The sequence below is a fragment of the Manis pentadactyla genome, chromosome 6, assembly GCF_030020395.1.
Source record: "Manis pentadactyla isolate mManPen7 chromosome 6, mManPen7.hap1, whole genome shotgun sequence".
Taxonomy (NCBI): Eukaryota; Metazoa; Chordata; class Mammalia; order Pholidota; family Manidae; genus Manis; species Manis pentadactyla.
Window position 1 is genome coordinate 42,361,777 of NC_080024.1, and position 23,239 is coordinate 42,385,015.

The 23,239-nt window shown below is 39.4% G+C and overlaps 1 protein-coding gene across 6 annotated transcripts in view; it reads right to left on the minus strand.

Annotated features, from left to right (window-relative positions):
* ANKRD44 (ankyrin repeat domain 44) overlaps positions 1-23,239 on the minus strand; it is a 287,374-nt gene that overhangs the window by 112,067 nt on the left and 152,068 nt on the right. For all 6 annotated transcript variants that reach the window (XM_036880524.2, XM_036880522.2, XM_036880523.2 and 3 more), the window contains exon 4: positions 10,611-10,681. In XM_036880524.2, the coding sequence (XP_036736419.2) occupies positions 10,611-10,681 (71 nt within the window). The remainder of the gene's footprint in view (positions 1-10,610; positions 10,682-23,239) is intronic.

A 23,239-nucleotide genomic window follows, 5' to 3' on the forward strand; every position in this document is an offset into this window, starting at 1 on the left:
AGAAATTAACTTTGCAAGTAAGAGAATACAGTGTAAATAAACAGTGTGACTCCATTTAGATGTTATAAATATAGGGCAATAAACAGATAGGGCCCAAGCAGTTTGTTACGATTACTGAAAAGGAGAGAAAAAAAAAGATACATGGCATCTAACCTCCACAAGACTGACAATAAAGGAATGATGATTACTAAACATTCCTGGAGTCCATATTAGAGTGAAACATGTGTACACATATTATCAACACTCACCTACTATGTGTGAAACACTGCTAGAATTTGCAAGATTGAAAGAAACGTTGGCCAGGCTCAATCCTAAAAACTAGCTGGGTAAACAAATAATAAAAGAAAAGCGAAATCACAGTACAAGCATTAAGGTTTAAATAAGAAAAACATAATATTTTTATCAAATTTGGTCTCAAAAACTGTGAGATTTATGTAGATACACAATCTGTAGTGGTGTGGAAAGAAAATACTGGAACCTCCATTTACACATATTTTCTTTAAAAAGGAAAGCATTTAGCTGATATTTAACTTTTGGACTGGCATTGTGCCCTCAGTCAGCTCACAGAGGATCTTGTCTCACAATATTCGTGATGCCCTCAAGGAGGAGTGGGGCTTCCACAGTGCTGGGGTAGTGGGGCTTCAAGTGCACTGAAATGTACAGTGATGGGCCTGCCAAGTCGATTTACAGATGGTAATATGCACCCTTAAACTAAAAATACCGTAAAATGTACAAGACTGATGCAAGGAACCTACAGATTAAACATAGTAATACCAAGGCAAGCATAAATACCATGGAAGTCACAAAGCTGACACATCTTCTACTTCAAGTAAAAGCTTCCTATAACCTACATTAAAAGTTTAAAGTAATGACAAATTTAATCATATCTGACAAGAGCTTGGCCAAAACAGAGAAAAATCATCACAAGTCTATCATCTACATGGTTATATAAGACTATGATAAATGAAAACCCTCACCCTAAGTATATTGGAACTCGAACATATTAGCTGATTGTAGTTTCTATATGTAATTTATAAATAAACGAGATGTATATTTGAAGAGGCATGATGAAAATGTTTTACAGATATATAGCCAAAAAATATTGGAGAGAACCATCTCAAAGCAATACTTCATATAAAAAAATCGCATAGTATCTTTTTCACATATTCCCAGCAAAATAATAATACATAATATTTTAATACCTTTGCCATGTATATTATTTGTGTAATCTGTACTTGCACAGATTCATACTTTGCATTAAATATTGTATAAATTCACTATAGACTAACAAAACAAAATATACAGGAACATTTCACAAATTTATATTATTTGGAGATAAGACCAATAATTCATGAAAACTTGTTTTTAAGCCTAATAAAACATGACTACTTTTAAAATAACTCAGACCAGGTGAACAAGATATTACCTAGGAGAGACTCTACTTCTAATTTAATATTTAAGAATGATTTTCACTTCACACAAAGCAATAGGTTAAGCAAAAAATATATATATACTTACATGCCAGTTATAGATGATATATATGTGCTTTTAGAGTTTGTGAGGGAGAAAAAAACCCTGTACTCTTAAATAGGCGATAGCTCCTGAAAATATCTTAATCACAGAGAAATTCTGGTCTCTTTTTGTAAATAAAGTTTTATTGGAACACAGACTCATTTGTTTACATATTATCTATGGCTGTTTTTGAATTATAACCACGGAGCTGAGCATGTGACAAGAGACCCTATGTAGTCATCAAAGCCTAAAATATTTACTATGTGGTCCTTGAGGACAATGGGACCTCCTGGGCTTGCTCCCTATTTGAATTACTACAAAGTGCAAACTATCAAATCTGTCTAAAACAAAACGTTGTTATTTACCACCATGAAAAAAATACTGTTTTGAGTCCAAATAATCTTCAAAGGAGGGAAAGTCCTGTTAAAAGCATCAGAGGCCTCTGTGTTTGGCCCTTCTATGCAGTGGTGGGCCCACAGTGAGTTTGGAAGGGTGCTGTACGGAGCTGCGCCACTCTGCAGAGCAGAGGAGAAGCATCTAAAGCTTGGCAAGAAGGAAGGGGTGAGGACAGAGAGAGGAGAGAGGACATGGCCCCTGCGCCCCAGGGCAGAGGTGTATATCTGGGTGGGAACAGAGTCATCAGGCAAGAGGGAGGAGGGGAAAGCTTACTTATACACCAAACAAATGTAACAGGACCAGGCTTGCACAGCCCGGCAACCAAAACCCAAAGAATTCTCCAGGAAATCTTTGGAATCATTGGGAGACTATTAGACTCTACACAAGATATGGTACATAGTTTCCAGTCAGTCACATCTGTTCAGAAGGTAAGATGTTATTGACCAACATCTGGGTTACACTTCAAAAATTAGAAAAGTTTCACATTCATTGATGAGATGGGAAAAAAAGAAGTGCCTAGGGTCTCTAGTAAATCTCTTTCTATGTGAGCTTTAAGCACTTACCATGTGAGTGCCAATTTTACCACACTTTTCTTTCAGAACAGCATTCAACTTGTACAGTTCAAGGACACCTAGAATGATCATTACTTTTACTCTCTACTTCTCTAAAATGTTTTAAGTTTTGCCATTCTTCATTTTTATTTCTTTATCTGCTTATGTAATTAATTGCATAGTTTTCAACTTACTTGACAAGAAAACACTCTATCAAGAAATACTTAGTATTTAAAAAAATACTTACTATACAAAGGAGGAGTTCTTAATTTCCAATAGTTAACTTTTTTATATGAAAATACAAGCAGTCTAAATGATTATGGAATTAAATTATGGATATATAGTATAGCAGAAGTGAAGAAGGTTCAGGGGTCATCTAGTCTAACCCCTTCATTTGATAGGCATCGTTGCTTTAAAAGCAAGATGACTGAAGTCAGGGCAGTGATCTGCCCGCCTGGCTAATTTAAGAGCTATTGCATTTCCTACTGGTCCAGAGCTTACTCAGTGGGCAGTAAAAGCTAAGCACCTAGACATAAATATTTTAAAGTTAATTTTCCTTAGTTATTTACACTTTTAAAATCTAAAGTTTTAGCTTGCCACACTGGCTTAAAATATTTATAGAAATTTAATATATTATTTCAGCAAAAACAAAGCTTTGATTTAAAGAGACAACAATTTCCTTTTTTAAAAATTACAGTTCTCTTTCAAAAATTTTAATCGTGGAAGCACTTTAACTTGGTTTTAAGAGAGTAATTTTATGGCTATTTAGGGAATTGATTTTTGTAACCAAAAGCAGTCTCTTTATTCCTGTATTGCACATTGGCTGAAATTTAGTATGTAGGAGTTTTTACTGTCAGAAATTTATAAAGTAAAAAAGAAACTAATCTGGGGGAAGGGAAGCAGAACACTTACTGAGACAAGAAAGATAGACAGTGCTTCTCAAATGATCTGTGGTGAAAGAACAGTTTTTTAAAAATTATTATTTCAAATCCATCATGAGCCAATACTTTTTGTAAAATACAATAAAAAGTACTTGGTAGAGCAAAATGAGAAAAAAGACAAAGACAAAAATTATTAGCTCAATCATTTTATTATTAAGTATAGCAGGTATGACATTACTCTATCAAAGTGCTCTAAAGGTTTCTGAATGCTTACTCTTACCATGACAGTAAGACAAAAAGGTCACGGACCCAGACCAGTAACCAGGTCACACTGAGCAGAGTTCCTTCAAAGGCTTTGTTTCTTTTTTTTAATGAACAAGCACATGTAAGGACTCCAGCTTTTCTCCTGAATGGAGATATCAGCCCAGTTAACACTCAGTTTCAGGACTGTAGGCCTTGATTATACTCCGTAGTAGGCTGGCCTATATAAGACACAGAAATAACAGACAGAGGGAGACACTGTCATGGGATGTCACACTGGAGGGAATTGGAGATGGCACTTGCAGTCACTTGATTTCTACTTTTTATGATTTTCTTTTTTTTAAGAAAGGCCACTCCAAGCCTGTAGTAAGAAGTAGAAACATACTCCGTGGCACACAGAAAAGATGAGAAATAGGAAGCATGTGTCTTAAAAACTGTCACTCCTAATATCTGTTTCCTTACTCTCAAATGTGCATTGCATTAAGTGATCATAAATTACTCATGGAAAAGTAATTGTTTGTGACTATACAGAGTCCTTGCAGGTATGAGCAATGTCAAATTTTATAAACTAAGTTGCTTTCGACCAGGGTCTGAGTCTTGTAACATTTTTTGTATTCTCCACAAAGCCTGGCAAGTGCCTTGCACATGTTCACTAGTTTCAGATAGAATAAAGACCTTGGTGAAACCATTAGCAAGCTCTCTAAGTAATAATATGCATGTATTAACAAGACATTTGCTTGGGCTGATAACTCGGAAGCTGCGCTCAAGTCCTGAAGGCTTTTACTCTATTTCTATAATCATTTGGGGCTTTTATCCTCTGCTGATTATAGCAATTGCATATTCTGTAAGAACTCCATAAATTGGTGCTCAACTCATTTGTTCAGTCAATCAGATTATTCCTCTAAAAGTACCCATTATTAAACTAAACTCACCCTTCATTATTATAATTATTACTAGAGTACGGTTATTCTAAGAATCAGTAGTACAAAGGGGGCTCACTAGAAACTTTGGGATATGAAACAATTCAAAGGAAATTATTTAAGAAGCACTAATTCTAAACATTGGGAAGATCAGGTACTAAAGTACTCCCAGTCTTCGATCTCAGTCTGATAGTATGGTATGTAGACAACATGCATCAGAATCTTTTTAAAATGCAAATTTCTGGGTCCAACCACAGGTTTCATCAGAATCGCTATGGGTGAAGTTCTAGATACTTTCAACAGCACCCCAGATGATCTGAATGCACACTAAGTCTGAGTACCACTCATCTACATTTTAACTAAGGTTATAAAATGCTTACTATCTTCCCTCTCCAAATATTATCTATATGTTATCATCTTTTTATAATCATAAAGATAATTTAAGGAAAGCAATAACATTGTAGTCTCTCATATAATTTGCCCAATTCTCCTGTCTACTAGCAGATAGACCACTGTAGAGAAAAATGGAAATGTTATGGCCAGGATTCTCACCTGTCCTTATTCTAATATTGCCCATTGTATATATAAAAGAACCTACTCACATACCCCTAGGGGGCAGAATGTTTACCAGCCAATAGAGTCCCAAGAGTGAACTGTCAGTCACAGTGTCCACCCCGGGAAGGGTGGAGGGGAAACGCACAAGCACCTAGACGTATTGGTCGGGCCTCCGCCAATCACCATTGAGACCTGCCCACAGGGTTCCTTCTGGTTCTAGGGGCTGGGAAGCAGAAAGCCAACAGAGGGGTGGGAGCAGAGAAGAGATGACAGAGAGAGCGGGGAGAGCAGAGCCCCATGCTAGAAAGGCACAGAGAAGCCATGGAGCCTCCTGCTGAGCCGGAGCTTGTGGAGGTGCAGCCAGAGCCGCTGGGGGGCGGGGGGCGGTGCTGGGGAGCAGGAGGCAGCACCTGGGCTGTGTGTGGCTGGGGCCAGACCAGAGACCGACATGAAGACTGTCTTTGCCCCTTCTACATAGCCAGGTGACCACCGTGAGCATAAAACTTGTTATGAGCCCCTTTTAACCCCTAATACTCTGTTGTCGTTATTTGGTCTCACTGCATTCATAGTGAAGCTGCCCAGAGGGGGGAACACCCTCCTCCCTGAGCAACACCCACAATAGTGACAATGTTTTTTAGAGGCAAGAGGAAAACATGAGGTTTAAATTTTAAATTAAAAAATAGAATGCTTATTCTGCTCAGCTCTGGGAAACATCTTTATACCCCATCGGGACTTCTGTGTCCACAGACACACAAAAAGAGCTATTTTTTGGGTGGGAACACTATCCAAAAGGGTGCTCATGTGGCTTTAGGGAAGCGACAGAGCATGCTGGTTGGAATACACGTTCTCCAGTTACACTCTCCTCTATTTACTGGCTGCAGTATCTCAGGCTCATTACTAAGCCTCTCTGAGATTTTTAAAAATTAGGATGAATCACAGTATCAATCTCAGAGTGGCTCAGAGGCTACAATTGAGTAACGCACAGGAAGTCCTTAGCATACTGCTTACAGCACAGTAAGTGCTCAATAAATGTTTGCTGTGACAATATGTATTTGGACACAATAACCTCAATTCTACAGCCCCAAAAAAGGATACAACCATTTTTAACTTTTCTAACTAAAAGATAGCCTCTAGAACAGGAAAGTTCAAGCAGTTCTCATTTGGTGCTACTCTTGGTTCCTTATATAAGAATGGCATATGTGAAACGCCCCCTGCATTTGGACTAGGCCAGACTAGACTGTGTGCCTGGTTGTCGGCCCTAACCGTGACATCTTCGAAGCCCCTCGAGGCCTCCCTAACACTTAACACAGCCTTCCACAGGCTTCAACAAACTTGTGTTAAACTCTCCAGGTGCGTATGCATTTAATTCCTTTCCCTAACAGCAACTCTTTCCTAAGGAAGAAAAACAAAAGAGCAACAAGAATAAGGTAAATGGGAAATAATATGAAAATAATTCACCATAACACTTCAGAAAATTCTCCTTGGAAGCTCCAAATCTTACTCATCTATGTTATCTAGAATGGCAAAATATGTTTCCTTAGTATTTCGGTAAGAGACTTTCTTCATTTCTTCTCATACTCCGTGGCAGTAGTCAAAAAAAGAGGGGGATGAGTGAGGTCCTTAGGGAGCCAATAAGGAGACAATGCTGTTTGGCTGCAGTTGTTTGGCTGTTTCCTCCCTGGGAATCCCAGCCATGGGGAGGGGGTGCAGGTGGGAGGAGGATGTGGGATTGGCCCTAGATGGGAACACGCAACACAGACTGGTCAGTACCAAGTCTTGAAGGTTTATGTCCAGAACCCAACCTATGTTGGATCACTTTCAATGGATATGACCATGTCTTGATGTACTTTCTTGTCTGTGAAGGAGCTCTTATAATGTCAGGAATGGGTGGATGTTTAATTGATATTATGACCTGATATTCCCATTGCTATAATAGGCTCAGGAAATGAATTTAGCAGTGAACATGATTTTTCCAGGCATAGAATCTGAACATAAAATTTGCTTGGATGGAGAGAAGGCTCAGAAACTGTGACTTGTACTGGAATCTTTGATATTTATGTTGCATGCAATTTTGAAATTTGTTCTGATTTTGCATGTTCCAGCGGCTTAACTTGGCTTCTAATACACTCCCATAAACAAGCTTTAAGTCACTTTACTTTGCATGCATGAAAGATAACTACCACCAGCATTCTCTGTGGTGTATATTAGTTCCATGTTAGTAGTTGTGCAGAGAATCATGTTAACATAACTTAATCCAGTCTTTACACAAGTCAAAACACAACCACTTACTGAGCAGGCTAGCTGGCAAAAAAATAGTGACAACTAGGCATGGTACTCATTTCAAGGAACCTATTGTCTAGAAGATTGTTTCAATTAAAATATTATAACAATTTCAAATGGTGGTTTTGTATTGTGTCAAGTCAGCCAAGCTAAACTACACTTCCCAGAATTCCCTCCCCTGTATTGTTCCATTTAGGGTTGGCCCCGAGAGAAATCTGCCTGCGTTTCAGAAGGCGTAAGTGAAACCACAGCCTGGCTGCTGCATGGGTGCCAGGTACTGTGGCAGCTTGCCCACGATGTCACCGACCAGCTGCATCACAGTGTTGGCACAGGGCAACACAGGATGGATGCGCTTCTTCAGACCCCACTGCATCTTCAGTTTCTCCCATTCTTGGGCCAGGTATGTGTGAACACAGGTGACGCATGCAGCTCCGCATGCCATGATGAGGCAGTGAGGCCTCCAACTCACAGCCTGGTCCCAGTCTGTCCCTGTTCTGCCCCACTCCACATCCAGCTCTTCTGGATGCTGCTGGCCTACAGGGCCTTCAGGACCACAAACAAACTGACGTGACAGCCTTACATAAGCTTTTCTAGCAGCTCACACAATTGTGTAAGGTCTAATTCCTATAATATCTTATGCTATGTCTCTCATGGTGCCTCTGCTTCCCTGATTGAGCCCTGAACTCTGACAGATCAGTTACCTATGTTTCAGAAGTAAAGGGGTTTCAGGGACAGTACAGTTTATAAGCCTTCAATGAAGAAATGGTTTTTACTACATATTTGTGTAAGTTATGTCAGTGTTTGCCAATCTAAGCAACAGATAGACGTGCCAGCTCTCATGCTGAACACACACATCCCCTTTGGCAAGTGCTAACAGCCAGATTCCAAAATACCGGGCCCAACCTTCTGTTCTTTCCCTGTCAAGCCTACTTCCCTTCCCCCACCTATTATTTAGGGGAGGCATAAACTAATGGCAATTGATTGAATTCAAAAGAAGGAAATCTGAATTTAGGACTTGCATAGCACAGTGATGTAGAGTTAAGATGCCCACAGTTAGTTCTGACAATAGTTACAGAGACTACAGTGTTCATAAGAAAAATTCCAACTTTGCTGTGACAGATATTCACATGAAGACATCCTCTTTCACAAGGTTATACATGACCCTGATTATTTACAACTCAGGGTCGGCTTGCATTTAATTCCTTCCTGGCAAGAGATAACCTGCAAGGGATTTTTTTTTCCCCCAGCAAACCTGCAGAGGGAGCTGGTTCCTTAGAGAAACATATGCCTTTCTCAGATAAAAAGGTTGTTCCATCATTGGGTTGACTGAATTATACTAAAGATATGTAAAGAAGGTAGGCTGATGGTTGATGGAAAATGGATGCGCTGAGGATTGAGCCTTTGCAGCGAGTTGAACTACCAAGGTGGAACTCACTTTGGGAAGGTCACACGGTACTGAAGTCATTTGGTGTGGTGTCTTCTTGTTCCACTAGACTACAAGCTTCCTAAGGGCATGGGCCATGTGTCTTGTTTTCCTTTTTAGCTCTATCAGCAAACCCAGTGTGCAGCCAATAGGGAGGGCTCAGTGAATGTGTTTTTGAATTTAAAAAATCTGATTCCCATTAAAAGAGGAAACAAACCCCCATTTTCCAAAAGGTAATTAAAAGAAATTTACCAAAGATTAAATGGTCTAGAAAGACCAGGAAATACTTCTTTGTGAAGGAGCTGGTCCTATGACGCCAGTTGCAAGAACTCAAGCAGCCCACCACACATGCTTTCCCAGGTAAAATAGAAATGAAATGTGAAACCCTAGGAAGATTCTGAATTCCCTGTGTTCTGAGCCAGAAAACTTAGAATCATTTGCCTCACTCCTTCCACGTGGGCTCTTTGGAAAAAGAATACAACCAACTTGCACTAAAAATACTCAAACCACACACCATAGCAAGGAATATTCTGAGCATTAAGCTGTCATCGAGCAAGTGTACTGTGAAATTCCCAGATTGCTGCCAAAGAGGAAAAGCTGACACTGATGACAGACATTGACACCTGTGCCACTGGGGTATGCATTCTCAGAAACACCTCTCACCCCTAACAAATAGCACCTTCTCCAGTGGCAGAGGAGAAGCTTCAATTGGTAAAATCAACTACCAAGTGCCTCCTAGGTTATAGCCTCTTGCATCCCTGGATGGTGGGCACCCTTCTGACCAGGCTTCACAGCTTTTATTCACCAGGACTCCCAGTCCCGTCCTGTCTCCCCTGCACTGGTGTTTTTATCCCTAATACTTTCTCTGAACCAGCTGATCCATTTGCCTAAACTATCTGATCTATTTGGCTCAATGACCATCCTCTCTGTTCCTAAGCTCTAGACCTGTATAAATAATGATGCTCTATTAGCCATCTTCACCAGAATTTCCAACATTCAAAATAAACTCTGTCTTGGGCATCTGCAGTGTACCAGGCTTGGGACACATCAGGGAACAAAACACACACCCTGCCCCCATGGGGCTTTCCTTCCAGTGACATATCTGCCAACCTGGGCATGTTCAAATGGAACTGATTAGCTTCCCGACCCCTGCTCCTCAGCCCTGCTTTCTCAGTTAATGGCCTCACTATTCACTCAGTGGCTTCTTTCCCATCTCACCCTCTCACCAGGTTCCAAATCCCACCAGATTCACACTCATCTCTGCTGTGACCATTCCCCACTGCTCAGAGGGCATCCAGCTCTCTGCTGTTTGACCCAGATTCTACTCTCAGACTTATCTTCCACTATACCCTGTGCTCCAGCTATATCCAACTGAGCCACCACCAACTCACTTCTGTGCCTCCTCCTCTGGCATGTGCATCCTTCTGCCTCAGCCCTCCCTCCTTCCCCTGGCTCGGTAAGCCCCTACCCCTCCTCGAAGGATCAGCTCAATTGACATCTCTTTGAAGACTTTCTCTATCCAAGCAGGCAGTTATCTGCTTCCTCTTCCAATTCAATTATGATATGGTACTGATCTACTTACCTCGTTGCCTCCCCCTTCAGACTGATGTAAATCAAGGATCATGCTGTCCACCTTGGACTGCTCTAGCCACCCCCTAGCATGATGCCTGACATGCAGGAGTTGCTCAAATGAACTGTTGTTGAATTTTGGTGACCCTCCTGCATTAGAAGTAAAAGCCTTTTGCTCACCAATGAGAATCCCTAATTCAGCAGAAAGCATTTTTCTTGCTGGGAACTAGAAGTGCTAGATTAAATGAGATAATCAACTCACTTCACTTCTGGAGGCAACAGCCCGATGCAGTGGGGTTAGCCACATGTTGTCCTTGGCGTTTACACGAGCTCCTGGAACCAAAGAGCACACGTTAGAGGCAGATGCAGTCAGGGGAAGTTCTGCTGATGTTTAAGTCAAACACTATATCTTGCACAATCATTTGCCTGGTACAACCACATTTTGTTTTGCTTTTTCTTTGTATTAGTCATGTGCTTTCTAGCCAATAGACCTGAGGAGACACCTGGCAGAGCAGACTGAGCAAGTTCAGGAGCTAAGAATGTCACAAGAATTGGGTGAAGACTAGATAAGAAATGCAGTATCTCTTTGGATAGGAGATATACTTGTAAGAAGGCTGAGATTCTTCTGGACTATGCAGATGAAGGTTCTGAAGAATGAACAACTCTTCAGGTGTGCATGTGTGTGTGTTCCTGAATATAGTATATATTCCTGAATATAAAACTTACAATCACATACACTGAGTCATTAAATATACTTATCTCACAGAGCACACAACACCCTTATTTGCCAACTGTCAGGGATGAGCAGCCTTCTAACCAAGGGTATAAGCTCATTAGATTCAAACAAATCTTGTAAAGTTGAGCTCTGATGAGATTTGATCTGGGCTGAGGGGATTAACAGAAATCTATTTTATCCAAGAATCCCAATTCTTTCTCTGGGATTAGCCAGATATTTCAGTAGAAAGAAGCTACCTTCCGTGGAACTTTCAGACAGACACATGAAGCCTATTTAGGTTGCACACAGCTCCCTCACACTATGGGGCAGGCAGACAGATTCACACACAAGCCAGGACCAGCTCACACCCAGGAATCTGCCTCATGCTCAACTCTCTGGGAACCGCAGCACCAGCATGGATGGGTTCAAAGGAAGGACAGTATGTCCTCCTTCCATGACACCCTCAACAATTCTCCAGGCATACAAGCCCACCAAGTCTGCACCGGGGCCATAAAAAGAGCCAAAAGGAACTTCCTTTTGGGGGGGATTCAGGGTTTTCATCAGTCTTCTGGTCAGAGATGGAAAGTTTTATAGAAGGGCTACAAAAGAGGAGGTGAAAATAAATATGTGTGGTATGTTTGTAGATGCAGTAAGAGGAGCTATGTCTGCCTTAGGACAAGGATGGAAGCTTGCAAGGAAGAAGAGTAGAGGGATGAATCAAAGAAACGGGAAAGTAAGGCAGAGGAGGGGAAGGACAGAGGGGGTGCCTGCAAGACAAGGGCTGAGAAAGTGAGTCAGATAGGAGCAGGGGCTGACTGATCTCTCTGGCACCAGCACCAGCTGACAGATAAAAAGTAGAAACCTTGTTTTTAAAAAAAAGGGCAGAAGGAGACTTTCATGGGTAAAAGTGAGTTAGAGATTTAGTTTAACACACCAGCTAAATGGAAATAACAAATCATAGAACTTAACACTATTTTTTTCTTTAACTGAAGAACACATACCATCAACAATATTAATTCTATCCCATACCCACACTCAGTGTCCCATGTTATCTTACATTATTATGGTATATTTGTCACAATGAATGACCTGATACATAATTATTACACATCTGTATTTTATTTAGATTTCCTTAGTTTTTACCAAAAATCCCTTTTCTATTTTGGCTGTGATGGTTTCTCAGTCCTTCCTTGTTTTTCATGATCTTGACAATGTTGAGGAATACTGTTTAGCTATTTTATACAATGTCTCTCAAGTGGGATTTGCTTGATGTTTCTTTCATGATTAGACTTACAGTAGACTAAACATTTGTGCCTCCCCACCCTCACCAAATTCATGTGATGAAACTTTCTCCCCAGTGTGATGGTCTTGGAAGTGGGGCCTTTGGGAGAGGAGGTCACGAGGCAAGAACAGGATCAGCGCCCTTGTAAAAGACACCCCAGAGACATACCTCACCTACTCTGCCATGCAGCGACACTGTGGAAAAATGGCCATTTGTAAACCAGAAAGTGGGTTCTCCCCACACACTAAATCTGCCAGTGCCATGATCTTGGATTTTCCAGTCACCAGAACTAGCAGAAATAAATTTCTGTTGCTTAAAAGCAATCCAGTCTATGGTATTACATCGTAACAACCTAAATAGACTAAGATACTGAGGTTCTGTATTCTTGGGGGAATATCACAAAGTGCCATATTCATCACAGCATATCAAGTGTGTGATACTGTTAACATAATGATCACTGTGGATGTTTACCTTGATCATCTGGCTGAAACAGTGTTTGTCAGATTTTTTCACTGTAAAGTTACTCCCCCCACTTTCTGTACTGTATTGTTTGAAGGGAATTTACTATGTTAAGCCCTTACTTCAAAAGGAGGAAGTTCTGCTCTACTCCTTGAAGGTGTTTATATATATATATGAGTTATTTGGAATTCTTCTGTATGGGAGAATTACTTGGAGTTATTCTTTACTAATAGATGAGTATTCCTATATAAAAGAATACTTACATCCAAGTATTTCACCAATTCATCCAAGATTCAACCAAGATTTATATCAGCACAGATTCATACATATTATTTTATAATTTGAGTTTACAATACAATGCTTTTTTCCTTGTAACAAAAAAACATATATTCTAGAAAACAGAACATAATAACCCCTAAAACAAAGAGAGACAGAATATCTCTTTTGCCCCATTCTGATTTTCTTGGTTTGAGATGCAACCAGTCACAAGTATTTTTTATAGCCTTCCCAGGAACCAAGGTTAATGTAATATGCTGTCAAGGTAGAGAACCAGTGATAAATTGTTGCTTAGTTTTTTCAAGCTTAAAATTATTTGAATCCTAATTCTACTAGCTCCATCCAGGCAATTTACTAGAGAAGCTTCAAGCCCCTTACATAAGTCAGGACTAAAGAAAATCAGTTTGGGCATGCTAAGTATCAAAGGCAGTGGGTATCACCCTCCCCAGAAGCAGGAAGTCCTGGGCTAAATGCTCTGGAGTGAAATGAATGAGGTCCTGGAAGGCCAGTGAGATTCACGATCAAAAGAGACAGATCTGAGTTCTGTTTCAGCACTTACTGACCCAGTGACCACTAAGTTCTAAAGTGAGGCTAAAATGACAACAGAATAAATACTTCTCTGCCCACTTCACCAGGTGGTTGGAAGAATCATTTGAATTTGAAGGTGCTTTTGTAAACTGCAAAGCACTAAAAAAATAATAGCAGTTCTCATTTTCAAATCCCCTCTTATGTCTCATTCACCTCCAAATCTTCAACTCAGATTTTCTAGAAAGTGAGAAGTATAGGAAAGGAAGGGGGAGTCAAAGATACAGATTTACAAACACAAAGAACCATCACTCAGAGTTTGCACAAAGAAATATCTTTTTAAGATTGAGAGACTTAAGTGCTAGAGAATGCTGGAGAAGAGGAAACCCAGATGTAATCAAGAAAAGAAAAAACTGAATTTTAAAACAAAATTGCCAATGCCACAAATGAATTTTAGATTTCTTCTCCTAAGTCTTAGTTTCAGAGAGCACCAAATGATCGTTACAAAGCCTACCTTTCTGGTTTAGACACAAAAAGCATTTCACCCTTCAGATCCCAGTATTTCCTTTCCCAACATTCTGGAAGCAGTTCAGTCCTTTTAAAATTACTCACTCTTTGTCATTAGTATGCATATTTTACCACAATATCTTTATACGTGCATATCAGAAGACAAACTTTAAATTCTCTCTAGTGAGTCAAAAGCATATGTGTTATTTGTTCCTAGGCTGTTTCTTTGGTACTCATGTCACAACCATCACCCAGACATCACACAGTCCTGGAGGGCTAGCATCAAGTCTCACTCCTAATGGTAAGGATGGCTGCTTCCAGGTATCCCTTCTGACTGCCCTGTTCATTTTTAAGTAAGTCCATGTCATCAAGTCAAATCAGTCGTCTGAGACGGAGAACACCACTTTGCGTCTACGGCTGAATTTGCACCTGGCATCTGCATGCTGTTCCTTTCATCACGTCAGTCACTCCTTCTCTTGGTATATTTGTAGGAAGGGATGCTATATGTATCACATGTGTACTGGCTTTGGGGACCAGATCAGTTCAGACTCAGAGCCCCAACATCAGTGCTGCTCAGTGGAAATACAATTTGAGCCAAATGCATAATTTTAAGTTTTCTAGTAGCCACCTTAAAAACGGCACAAAAAAATAAGTAAAATTAGTTTTAGTAATATGTTTTCTTTAATTCAGTATACTCAAATTATCATGTAAATGTTTTAAAAATTATTAATGAGATCATTTACATTCTTTTTACTTATGCTGAAGTTTTAAGTCTAATGTGTATTTTATATTTTCAGCATATCTCCATTGAAACTGGGCACACTTCAAATACTCAATAGGCACAACTGGTTTGTGGTTACCATCCTGGGAGTGCTGATGTGCATGCTAAGTGGTAGAGCCCAGGCTTGGCTACTCATTTGTTTGAGAGTTCCTTTCAGTTCTAAAGAGCTATGATTCTATTATTATGGCTGTGCAATTGCTTAGAATGGTGTTAAAATTGCCAACACAACCTGAGCACTTACTCTGTACACTAATGTATGTGTATTAGTCCATTTAATAGGGAGATACTATTATTATGTCAATTTTACAGACGAAGGAACTAAGGCCATGAGAAGTAATGCACTGCAGGTACTCAGCTAGGAAATGCTAGATCTGAACCCAGCCAGTCTAACTTCAAAGTCTAAGTTCTTGAGCACTGACTGTGTCTCACTTCATAACTAGCCAACATTCATGTAGCATTCAATTAAACACTGACTGAATTTCCTTTCTGCTCTCCCATCCTGCTCTGTATCTTAGAATCACTCTTCTTTCTCTTTCTCCATTTTCATATTTTTTTCATATATGTATATATTTCCCCTTGATTTCATGCCTTCTTTTCCACCTTTTCCTTTCACCACTTACAATAATATGGAACAGAAATACATATTTTATTATTCGTAGGCTTTGAAAGAGTAAATTTTGCATGCCCTGTGTATAAACCAAAAAGCTAATTCAAGAAGAACCCCAACTGGCAAGACAGATGTGAAAAGATACCTCTCCTCAAAATTCACCAGAAAGAGGCAAATGAAAGAAACATTAACATTCCATTTCACACCCATAAATTGGTGAAAATTATAAAGTGTGACAATGCCAAGAGTTAAAAAGGGATGGAGCAACAGGAAGACTTACATACAGCTGGTGGGAGTGTGAACAGGTATACCCTTTCCTTGGGAAGCAATTTGGGGCTACCTAGTAAAATTGACAATGTGTGCACCCTACCCCCAGCAATTTCATCCCAATCACATATCACAGAGAAATCTCACACATGTACAAGGGTGTTCACTGCAGCATGTTTGTAACAGCAAGAAATTAGAATCCTAAACGTTGATCAAGAGGAAAACGGCTCATTTATATTGTTGTATGTTTGCACAGTGGAATGCCACACTGTCATGGAAATGAGCAAATTGAAGTTACATATCTATAAACAGATGCACTTCCAAAACATAACACTGAATGAACAAATGAAGTTGCAGAATAATACCAATGATGTAATACCAGTTATATAAAGTTTTTAAATTTACAAAAACAATTCTGTGTTTATGGATACACAGACATTAAATAAAAGCAACAAATGGCTAAAGAAAACATACCAATTCTGGGTAGCGGCTGCCTCCACAGAGGGAGGGGAAAAAGATAAAGTAAGTATAAAATGGGGTGCAACTGTGTCTTCAATGTTTTATTTCCTTAAAAAAAAGATAAGATGCCAGTATGAGGAAAAGTTAAGATTTCTTAAAGTTTGGTGTACATGACCGATATTATTCTCCATACTTTCTGTATGTTGAAATATTTACAAACAAAATATATTTAAGAAAGGTGGAGCATTTGAAGTTTTAAGTTTCTTCATAAAAAGGGGGAGGGGATTAAGTTGCTTTTTCTTAAATGATTTTTTTATTGGTTAGTGTCATTCTCCTAGATAGAAAAAATACTTCCATCCATATAAAGTAGCCCGGTCATAGTCTCTGTGAGGGTTTTCTTACGCCTCACCCCAGGTGTAAGAGAATGGGAGCAATATCTGCTGTTGGATTTGTAGATAACCTCAGCTGTACAGTCCAATTTGAAAAGAAATTTTTAAGTTAACGATGTGCTCCTTGCTCGTCTCAGTGTTACTTTTTGGCTCATGCTCTCCTCTCTCCACAAATCACTACAACTGATCCCAAAGGTGGACTCCCAGCTGTAGAACAGAAACAAGGTAAGAGCACGCAGGAAGGGATGACCATGGAAGCCGACGCCTACCAAAGGTGGGGAGCTCTAGAATCTTAGGGAATCCATTGCTATCTCTATAAATGGAATTTTATTACACATTTTGAATATAAGCATCTTATACCAGTAGCTCCTTCACCAGCCAAACATCAGGATACTGATGGAGGCACATGGCATGTCTGTAGTACATTCCCAGGCCCGAGTCCATGTACTTCTGCCATTGCATGTCCAAATCTTACCTTCCATCATCCTCTGTTTCTTCTCCCTCGCCTCTTCCCCTGTCTCCCTTATGCAGACAACCTATTGCTGTCTTTGTGTGTGTGTGCATTACAATGTTCTACCACATGTTTCTAAAGAAAATAACTACGGGTGAATGTTAAGGCTAACCTTTAGGACTAATTTTTTTTTTCTGGATATGTCTCCCCAGGCAAGGGAAACAAAAGCAAAAATAAACAAGTGGAACTATGTCAAACTAAAAAGCGAAGGAAACCATCAACAAAAGGAAAAGGCAATCTACCAAATGGGAGAAGATGTTTGCAAAAGATCTGATAAGGGGTTAATATCCAAAATATATAAAGAACTCATATAACTCAACATAAAAAAAATCCGATAAAAATGGGCAGAAGAACTGAAGAGAGACAGTTTTCCAACTAAGACATACAGATTGCCAACAGACATATGAAAAGATGTTCCACATTACTAGTCATCAGGGAAATACAAATCAAAACCAAAATGAGATATCACTACACACCAGTCAGAATAGTTAGTATCAAAAATACAACAAATAAAAGTGTTACTAAGGATATAGTGAAAAGGGAACCCTCATGCACTGTTGATTGAAATGTAAATTGGCGCAGCCACTATGAAAAACAATACAGACGTTCCTCAAAAAACTAAAAGTAGAAATACCATATGACCCAATAATTCCATTCCTGGGTATTTATCTGAACAATAGCAATAATTTTAATAGGTTTATGTTTATTGCTGCATAGTTTACAATAGCCAAGATATGGAAGCAGCCTTAATGTCTATTGAGGATGAATGGATAAAGAGGTGGTTCATATATACAATGAAATATTACTCAGCCATAAAAAAGAATGAAATCTTGCCATTTGTGACAACATGATGGGCCGAGAAGGTATTATGCTAAGTGAAATAAGTCCCACACAAAGACAAATACTGTATGATTTCACTTATATATGGAATCTAAAAAAATAAAACAAAACAAGAAATAGACTCATAAATATAGAAAACAAACTGGTAATTGCTATAGAGGAAGTAGGTGGAGAAATGGGCAAAAAAGATAAGGGGATAAAGAAGTACCAACTTCCAGTTATAAAAAAACTGACCTTCAAGGATGTTTTATGAAAGTTTAGTCGTAAACATAAAATATTGGAAACAACTTTGGTGATAGACAAAGAGTTGGATACATGAATTACTGTAAAGTCAAATGATGTGGGTGTGATGCTTTATAAGAATGCTTAATAATGTGGAGAGATTTTCACAAACTGTTGTTAGGTGGGAAAGGCAAGTACTAAAACATGACAGACAGTATGAGCCCATTTGTGTAAAAACATTGAACAGTCTAGAAGGATACACAAGCCCTGAGATCACGTCCTGGCCCACAATAAGTACTAGGTAATTGTTCACTAACTATTACTGGAGCAAAGTCAAGGACTGAGGCGTAGAGACTGTGAGCATCTGCCACTGGTGCATATCTAAGCCCAGGGCAGACCTAAATTCATAGCTGCTAATAGAAGGATGCTTTCTGGTTAAAAGAGAGATTCAGCAATGTCTCCTGAACTGAGCTAGATTGAACTGGAGCTATGAAAACTACCCTGTCACAATGAATGACAGCAGATTTATTTTGCTTTAGGATTTGATCAAATGAGTAATACTTGAGTGCATTCTTCCTTAAAAACAAGGATCATTACAGATTTAGGCAAAGTCCCCTGGAGTATCCCCAGTGCTGGACTCTCCCCCCAACTCCCTGAAGAAAACCACTGCTTTGGGTCTGATGGTCACCTTCCAGTTTCTTTTGCACCTTCATATGTAAATATGTGGACTCTCAGAAAATTTTCAAGAGAATTAAGCTGAGGGGTCAGTATAATATTCCTTTAGTGTATTTTAAATATTACACAATTTTTTAAAGTCAATAGCAATTATGCTATAAGTATGCTTTTACAAATAATGCCCCATGTTGTAACACTCTGAATTTCCTTATCTCACTCAACATATTTTTCATATCTATGTTGATACTTAGTGTATGAACCCATTCTTACTAATTGCCACATGCATTCCAACATATAAATACACCATATTTTTTACACATCCTGTCCATTGGTATTTCAGTTGTTTCCCATATTTCTCTAAACATCTATAAAATGGCTCCTTATGCAAATGTACAAGGATTTGTCTAGGACAGAAAATTAGAAATGGACTTTCTGTTATCATAAGTCATGTACGCTTTGAGTTTTAATAGGTAGTCTCAACCCTCCAAGCACCGCCAAATTATATACTCACAGTGTAGAAGACTGCTATGTTTCTCCACATCCTCATCAATACTTCATATTAACAGTCATTTAAATACTGTGAATCTGACTGGAAGAAAATGGTCTCACATTTTGTGTTTTCCTGTTTAATACTGAGAATGGACATCGGTCCTAATACCTTTGTTTACTGGCCATTTGCAATTCGTTCTCCGAGATCTGCTGGTTCCTATTCTTTGCCTAGTTTCCCTATTTTTCTATTATTGTTTTTGCTTATGATTTATATTTATACATGGATACTGTATTGCTATTACTACTATTTATATATTTTAAAACTTCCAGTTTTACATAGATCTAAATATGACTTTTAATATTAAAATTTTTTCAAGAAGAAAAACGACCGTGAGCTTGCTGGGCATCATAAAGCAACACACACCCAGTATGTGACAAACACCAGCGTTGTTTCCATGCAGCTTCGGGTCACTTAAGGAATTGCAAGGTAATTAGAAATCTAGGAAGTGGCTTCTTACAGTCACTGTTTAAGTTCTCTATCCCCCCAAATCATCCTCCTCTGGAGGACTGAACAGGCGGCTGCCGGGAAAACAGCATCTCCCCAGGATGACTAGGACAGAAGCAGAGTTATCTGAGCAGGGACCACCAAGCAGCAGTTCATCAGTGTCAACCTGCCATTGGCTTCCTCATCCTCTTCCTCCGAACACATCCAAGGATCTGGTTTACATGTCAGAAGGGGACGTCAGATGGTTTTGAGTTGAATGTTTATCACTGATTTTTCTCAAAGAAGCGTCAAGCGCCTTTGTGCACTGAAGGACACAGAGTCTGCATGTCTAATGATTTAAAGGCAAATGCTTTTCACCCAAGGACATTTTAAAGCTTCAACATTAAAAAAAAAATGTGTGGCTCTACTGACTCTTCAGAAACAAAGACCCAACTGAAAGTCGACAGGCATGAACCCCAATGACAAATTAAATACGTTTTTCATCTTATCCTTATTACCACTTGATTTTCACAGAGATCAAGAGTAAAGTATTTTTAAAGTACCCAAGGATTTTTTCCAGAGGCAATATTTCTGTTCCTTTAGCCTTGCCATCTAGGAAGAAGCAGAACGAAGGAAAATTTTGGTAGACTAAGTGGTTGAAAAAAATCCTACAAGCCAGAGAGAATAATTGACTCTTAAGTTTTATTTTTCCAAAGTTTGGCTTTTAATTATAGAAATTAACAAATACTAAAGGAAGATCATATGAAATATGATTATAATTAATGAGACTACTTGCTACTGATTTTTTTTTTTAAGAAACAGACAAAATCTTATTACAGCCCAGGAGCACTGTCCTTCAAAGCAATGGCCTTGAAAGAATGTATGACGATTCCGTGCATGTGGCAATTTCTCAAAACGTTTTTCAATTGGACTTGTCTTTAGAGCCAGTTTACCCACCCACCAGAAAACGGTTCATGACTTTATCATCGCACCACACTGGGGCCAAAATCAACATTGCCTGATTTATTCATCTGTTTCTCCAGACCCAAAAAAAAAAAATCAAACCAACCTCAAAGGATGAATATTTGTTATGCATGATAGAGTCGAAAGAATGACCTGCCACCAGCTCTAGAATCAATTTTCACTGGGAGTAGTAATCACAGTTTGAAAACTGACAAGAAATAATTTTACAGGAATACCACTCGTTGGTGGCATATAGTCTAATGATTTTATTGTTTTTAACTAGTAGTTACACCTCACAAGCACCCCCATGGTAGAGGGTGGGTACTTCCAGTTTTCTTCCTGCATCCTGCGACTAACCTTTGTGCATCCCCAGAGTTTCTCTACAGGGTATTGTCACTGTAGGTCATTTCTCTGTGTGCTCTGCTTCCTATACTCCAAACATAGTCTCTTAACTCTTATCCACTGATTGGTTCACACTGATCTCATTAATATATCTCCAGGCAACTGATTTAGCAAGCCCCTGACCTTCTCTCTGCCTTAATCCTGCCTCGGCTAGTTCCCAAACAGAAGCTAGAGATGTGGTGGTGGAGTGAAAATAAAGCCAGAATTTGGACTGGTGGTTGGCTATAAGGGGAAATTTGCAAGGCCTGAATTCCTCCCTGTCTGCTCAGTAGCATGCAAGGTTCCATCTCCCTGACTAACAAGAGATAATGGCAGCAGGAATTTAGCAGGCTTGGGTTACACTATGCTCTGGAAGTTAATACAACAAAGGAAAACACAGCTGCAATGGACTATTCTGGCAAGGCCAAATTATTTGCCCAACATGGGGATCATTAGCAGCACCTCATTCATTATTAAACTGGAAAACAGTTTGGTTAGATTCTCTAAAGGGTCAGCTGCCAGATGTAAACTCATAGATTAAATCATCATGCTCTTGCAATATTTCTTTAGGAAGATAATATACAAATTGGATAAAGGACCTTTTGATGAAATTAGAGCCATGTGAATTCCAAGAGTTTCCAAGAGTTTGTCTAAGCTTCCACAGTTCAGTAAAATTTCTGGAGAAGTTTCCCAGTGCTCTCCCATGCCCTGTCTTCCTAATTTTATAGGGGAGGAAGATAAATTCCATAGCATGTGCCACCCAAAATTATACAAGAGAGGTTAACAGCTCAGTAATTCCAAGACCAAACTGGTGTACAGATCAAGATCTATGGAACAATTTCTCCAGGCACACTGAATGGCCCCCAAGTAAGAAAGGCTCCACACCCACATGAAGGTGATGTGGAACCAAGACTGACTTTCTTAAGGAATCATCAGTCCCCAGATGCCTGAGGAAAACAGGTGGGTCAACTTCACACTGCAGAATTAAAATCTTTGCTTTAATATGTGAAAAACAAACAAAAATCCAAGCTTGGGGGGCGTCTAAGACAAAGTTTTGAATTTGCATATTCATGAACCAAACATTTCTCTGAGATTCTGAGCAGTCAGTTAATACAACATTTGGATGGTGGGTATAGCTGTTGGGACCATCAGGTGCCATACCACAAAATTCTTTATTTTGCACCCCCAGTGTTTCTGCCTACAATTTTCCATGGGTCAAATTTCTACTCCTGGGGCCACCACCCAGGTGTGCACTGGCTCACAGCTGCAGTCTGTGCCAGCACCAAACAATACATGTTTGTTTGGAACACAGCCCTGGAACGTCTTTCGAATCATCAGAAGGAAGGCCTGTTCTGGAGAGCATAAGGAATGCCACACGAAACCTAACCTAAGCTCCTCGCAACTGCCAGGGGCTCAGCGCACACGTGTGTAAGGCAGAATGTACCAGCCCCTGTCTTTGCATAGCTTTCTTTGGAATTCTAGTTTCCCTTTACTACTGCAAAGCCTTAGTATAGGCCTTTGGCAGAGTCTGTGGGCAGAGGCATTTCCAACAAACTTTAATCTCCCCAAATACAGAGGAGGAGGAAGAAATCCAGCTGGTCTGCATACAATCCACGCCAACACATGCACACGCGCTCCGATTCATTCCGGGGATTTGCCTAGCAGACACCAAGGGAGAAAGCACATATAGGTTTTTGAAACTTGTTTGGTGAGATGTACCCAGCATACATGTTTCCAAAAATGAAAGCACTGGCATTTTTAAATCCATTGAAAAGTAGAGAGAATAATATCACAAAGACCAGTGTACACAAAGGCCAGATTTAACATGTGTTTGCCCTTTTGCTCCCAATTTTTAAAAAATAAAATATTTTATAGAGTTTTACTCTCTTTTATACCCTTCCATGAAAACATCTCTCACTCAACCTGCCTCCTCTATCTAGAAAATAATAGAGGTAACCACTATCTAGAAATTGATGTTTCCTTCCCTTCCATGTTTTTTATGATTTCATTACAGTCATAGTCATGTGTCCATAAACAAATGTAGTATTGTTTTGCAGCA